Source organism: Sinocyclocheilus anshuiensis, unplaced genomic scaffold (genome assembly GCF_001515605.1).
Source record: "Sinocyclocheilus anshuiensis isolate Anshui unplaced genomic scaffold, SAMN03320099.WGS_v1.1 scaffold87, whole genome shotgun sequence".
Classification (NCBI taxonomy): domain Eukaryota; kingdom Metazoa; phylum Chordata; class Actinopteri; order Cypriniformes; family Cyprinidae; genus Sinocyclocheilus; species Sinocyclocheilus anshuiensis.
This window is the reverse complement of record NW_015549609.1, coordinates 751,069-756,210: the sequence shown is the minus strand read 5'-3', so window position 1 is coordinate 756,210 and position 5,142 is coordinate 751,069. Positions and strand designations below refer to the sequence as shown.

The 5,142-nt window shown below is 35.1% G+C and overlaps 1 protein-coding gene across 4 annotated transcripts in view; it reads right to left on the bottom strand.

Moving 5' to 3' along the window:
* LOC107659128 (tetraspanin-5-like) overlaps positions 1-4,052 on the bottom strand; it is a 26,276-nt gene extending 22,224 nt beyond the window's left edge. For all 4 annotated transcript variants that reach the window (XR_001630880.1, XM_016447959.1, XM_016447960.1 and 1 more), the window contains exon 1: positions 3,687-4,052. Coding sequence is in view for 3 of the 4 variants with exons in the window: in XM_016447959.1 (XP_016303445.1) it covers positions 3,687-3,770 (84 nt within the window). In the remaining variant the exon portion in view is untranslated. The remainder of the gene's footprint in view (positions 1-3,686) is intronic.
* Between the last annotated feature and the right edge of the window lie 1,090 nt (positions 4,053-5,142).

Below are 5,142 nucleotides of genomic sequence, written 5' to 3'. Positions count from 1 at the left end.
ATAAGAACCATTATTAATAATTGAGCACCAATAATAATTGATAATATGAGCAGCAAATCAGCAATATTATACTGATTTCTGAAGGATCATGTGACACTGAAGACTGGAGTAACGATGCTGAAAATGCAGCTTTGATCACAGGAAAAAAATACATTTTAAAATATATTCAAATAGAAAACAGTTATTTTAAATCAAAATATTATGTCAAAATTTTACTGTATTTTTAATCAAATAAATGCAGCCTTGGTGAGCATGAGACTTTTTTTTTTTAACTTAATATAAATTCATAATGTTATTTTGCCTCATTCACAGGCGTTAAGCAAAACACAGCCTTTTTAGTTAGATATATTCTTGCTCACCATCTGGCATCATGACCAGCATACTCTTGAAGGAAATTAAATGGCATAAACCTCAGTGAAAATATTCTTTAGGTTAGCCAGAAAAATGTCACGCAGAGTGCTTTGACTTAAGGAACAAGCTAATGACTCAAAGCCTGACTCACTTTCAATTTGCAAATGCATTCTGAGAGACTAGAGCTATATTTTTGAGGTGTTATATGCTCCCACGCCAAAATAAAACTATTGCTTTAGTTGATCTTATTTCTGTAATACACAACTAGTCTGTTATTCTTATATAGGCTATGCTATATAACATGTTTATACAACATCTAAAACACTTCTTGTACACCTGCTCTAACCATACAATTAAAAGAGACATTTAAATTTATACATCGATTTGGGGGGTTTGTTTACTGCTTTATCCGAGCACCTTAAGGGGTGTCATTAATGTCAGCTATAGAGCACTGCACTCCGACTATAAATAGTCCAGCTGCTTTCTGATATGTAACATTCATCAAAGAATCCTGAAAAAAAGCATTTTTTTTTAACATCGACATAAGAACCATTATTAATAATTGAGCACCAATAATAATTGATAATATGAGCAGCAAATCAGCAATATTATACTGATTTCTGAAGGATCATGTGACACTGAAGACTGGAGTAACGATGCTGAAAATGCAGCTTTGATCACAGGAAAAAAATACATTTTAAAATATATTCAAATAGAAAACAGTTATTTTAAATCAAAATATTATGTCAAAATTTTACTGTATTTTTAATCAAATAAATGCAGCCTTGGTGAGCATGAGACTTTTTTTTTTTAACTTAATATAAATTCATAATGTTATTTTGCCTCATTCACAGGCGTTAAGCAAAACACAGCCTTTTTAGTTAGATATATTCTTGCTCACCATCTGGCATCATGACCAGCATACTCTTGAAGGAAATTAAATGGCATAAACCTCAGTGAAAATATTCTTTAGGTTAGCCAGAAAAATGTCACGCAGAGTGCTTTGACTTAAGGAACAAGCTAATGACTCAAAGCCTGACTCACTTTCAATTTGCAAATGCATTCTGAGAGACTAGAGCTATATTTTTGAGGTGTTATATGCTCCCACGCCAAAATAAAACTATTGCTTTAGTTGATCTTATTTCTGTAATACACAACTAGTCTGTTATTCTTATATAGGCTATGCTATATAACGTTTATACAACATCTAAAACACTTCTTGTACACCTGCTCTAACCATACAATTAAAAGAGACATTTAAATTTATACATCGATTTGGGGGGTTTGTTTACTGCTTTATCCGAGCACCTTAAGGGGTGTCATTAATGTCAGCTATAGAGCACTGCTATAGAGCACTATAAATAGTCCAGCTGCTTTCTGATATGTAAGAGAAATTACATTTTCCATTATGTGTCATGTTTCAGTAAAATACTTTGTGTGCAAGCTGTGTCACAAAACCCCCAATGTTAACCCAAATAAAGAATGTGAAAAAAGACAAACAGCATTACTTGGGTGAAATCATAACAAGAAATTATGACCTCATCATCCAGTTATAGTGTAATATGTCATGGCGAGTCTTCCTGAAAATATTAAGTAAAATATGCAAATGCCTTTCTAACTTCTATTACAGTGTCTATTTAATCTAGTCTAAAAATGACAACAACAAGAAACACAATTAATTCGTCCTTTAAGAGGTTGTCAGCATTATTTTTAAGGGATAAATGAGTTCAAACCAGTAACAATGAATAGTGTATTATGGGAAATATCAGCTTTTTTGGCAAGCTGCTTTCTGATATGTAAGAGAAATTACATTTTCCATTATGTGTCATGTTTCAGTAAAATACTTTGTGTGCAAGCTGTGTCACAAAACCCCCAATGTTAACCCAAATAAAGAATGTGAAAAAAGACAAACAGCATTACTTGGGTGAAATCATAACAAGAAATTATGACCTCATCATCCAGTTATAGTGTAATATGTCATGGCGAGTCTTCCTGAAAATATTAAGTAAAATATGCAAATGCCTTTCTAACTTCTATTACAGTGTCTATTTAATCTAGTCTAAAAATGACAACAACAAGAAACACAATTAATTCGTCCTTTATGAGGTTGTCAGCATTATTTTTAAGGGATAAATGAGTTCAAACCAGTAACAATAAATAGTGTATTATGGGAAATATCAGCTTTTTTGGCAATAAGTGAACATGGACAATACTCTATTCAAAACTGGTTTCACAATCACTTTGTTTGAAATTTAAAAGAACTGTCTTACTTTTAAGATATTTGTCTTTGTAACTAAGATAATGTTTGTCCTTGTTGCGAAACATCACACCACATTGACTTTAAACTCAATTTTCAGGCTGCAAAGCAACAAAATGTGATTACTTTAAAGGGGGGAAATTCCTTTTTTGTTTGGGTGGGGATTTGGGTATGGCATAATAAATATTTCTGAACAACTGTATCTGATTAGCTATATTAATGCACAAAATTAAAATTAATAAGTGCTAATCTATTACACTCAAAAAAATGCTGGGTTAAATATAACCCAGCGCTGGGTTAAAAAGGGACAAACCCAGCTATTGGGTTGTTTTGACCCAGCTTTTGGGCTGTTTTGACCCAGCGGTTGGGTTGTTTAAAACAAACCAACCGCTGGGTCAAAACAACCCAATAGCTGGGTTTGTCCCTTTTTAACCCAGCATTTTTTAGTGTAGTGTTACACCTTACCATGATAAAAAAAGGTAGGTATAACAACATCACTCTTTGTACTTGATATTATTTTCAACATTTTAGGGATACGCTGTATATTTCAAAACTATAATTTGAAGCAGATAAACATGGGAATGTTATATCAAAGGTTTCGACACCAACTTACAGACCCTCCCGGGTCTTTCAGTAGGCTTCCTGCATTTTTTATAGTCACAATGTAATCTCTAGTCACTCCAGGTATTGTATTCAATCCAGGACACACACAGGATGCATGTGTTCGTCCATACAGTGAGCTCGAAGCATCGCTTCACAGAGAGCAAGCCGATTATCTGTAGTACGCACTTGACTCGGCGGCTGTCATGAACATCTGAGATAAACGCTTGGTGGAAGATCGCAATGAAATGAGTTTATATTAACACAAACACAGGGCCGGAGGCTTCTGCTCCCCGCTCAACGTAGAGACAAATTGTGCCTGTCTTGTGCAGCATCTACCGGCTTGTTTCAAACAAACGAACAAAAGAGCTGAATCGACCGGCGTGCGCATATATCACACTCACATTCACAAGCAATGACAGAAAGAAACACCGATGCATTGAAACAAAGCCACGGTGCCACAAACACAAGCTCTTACCCAAAATATTATGTTAAATCCAAATATGAAATATTTGATGCAGCAGCTGACTTCTTGACCCTTGTAATGCTTTCCTGACATCATTTGGCTCGTTTTCTCCAGAAACAAACTAACGTTACTGGGTCACATAAAAGGCGAAGCAGGTTCAGTTTATTATTCCGTTCTTAGGACATCAATGTCAAACTGTCCCAGCAATGTCATTTTCCGCATAAAAGAAACATAATGCAGACCAGCTTCAACAGCACCTAAATCAAGTAGAAGGCTGACTGTCATTTAGAAACAACCCCGCTGACTTTAACCCAGTGTATCTCGAAATAACAGCCGCTATTAGTTCACGTCGCTCTTTTTTTCACTTGACATGGCTGCTTTTGATTGACAGCTCTGGTAACCAATCAGCTGCTGCGCCGATTCGCCTCAGAGTTGCCAAATCCGCGTATTATACGCGACTTTCGGCTTCTTTTTTTTGTAAAGTTGCGTGAAAAAATCCCGGGTCGCGGTTTTTTGGGTTTATTTAAAAAAATATGGTTGCTTGTTAGGAAAACCTGACAAGCAACTTCGTTTCTTTTAATTTATGTTCACTGTATTCTCCAATGCATTGATTGACACTCTGTCTGCTCACAGTTAATAGCCAATCAGTGCAAAAATATAAATGCTGCAGCGTAATTTGTCAAATATTCCGCCTTCTTTTTGAACGTGATTTTTCTTCAGTCCTATTCTGCTATCAGTTTAATATGCTGCATGTTCATTTATTGGTAATAAATAATTGATAATAAATAATATTGATGATAATTAATAATAATAAAAAATTGTGGGCTTGTTTTGGGCTTGTTTTTGAAGCTGCGGTTGCTTGTTTGTCTCGCGAGAGTTGGCAATTTTCGCTAAACTGCGCGCGCGTGTAGTGTCGCTCATTTTTTCGGCTGTTGCATAGTTCATTATGTAAATCAAAGGGAATGGTTAGAACGATCGCTTTTCCGTAAGCTGCATTTCAAAAAACGAAATAGGAATTGCTGTCTGGATGCGGTAGAGACGAAGAAAAATGCTTATGCTTTTCATAATATTGTAAACATACAATATTGTAATCATATAACTGTATAACCATAAAAGAAATCCTATAGAATATAGAGGGGCCTCCACTCACGCATTACAGTCAGATTCCAGAACAGAATTCGGTTTCGGTTTCATATCCCCAAGGCATCAGAGGTTTCCGAGAAAGGCATATTGAAAATTTTTTTGTCCAAACTGAGCACCATGGCCTCAAATTCAAAATTCACTTCCTCACATCCACATATATACTTTTTATTTCTTGTTAATAATTACATAACTCAGTCATATCTGAAACTCGTGAATTTCTTCAACATACTGTAGGCGAACATTGAAAGTAACGTTGCCTACTTTTTCTTGCTCTATTATGATATTATGACATCTTGTGGCCAAAAGTACATCTGCAATTCTCCCC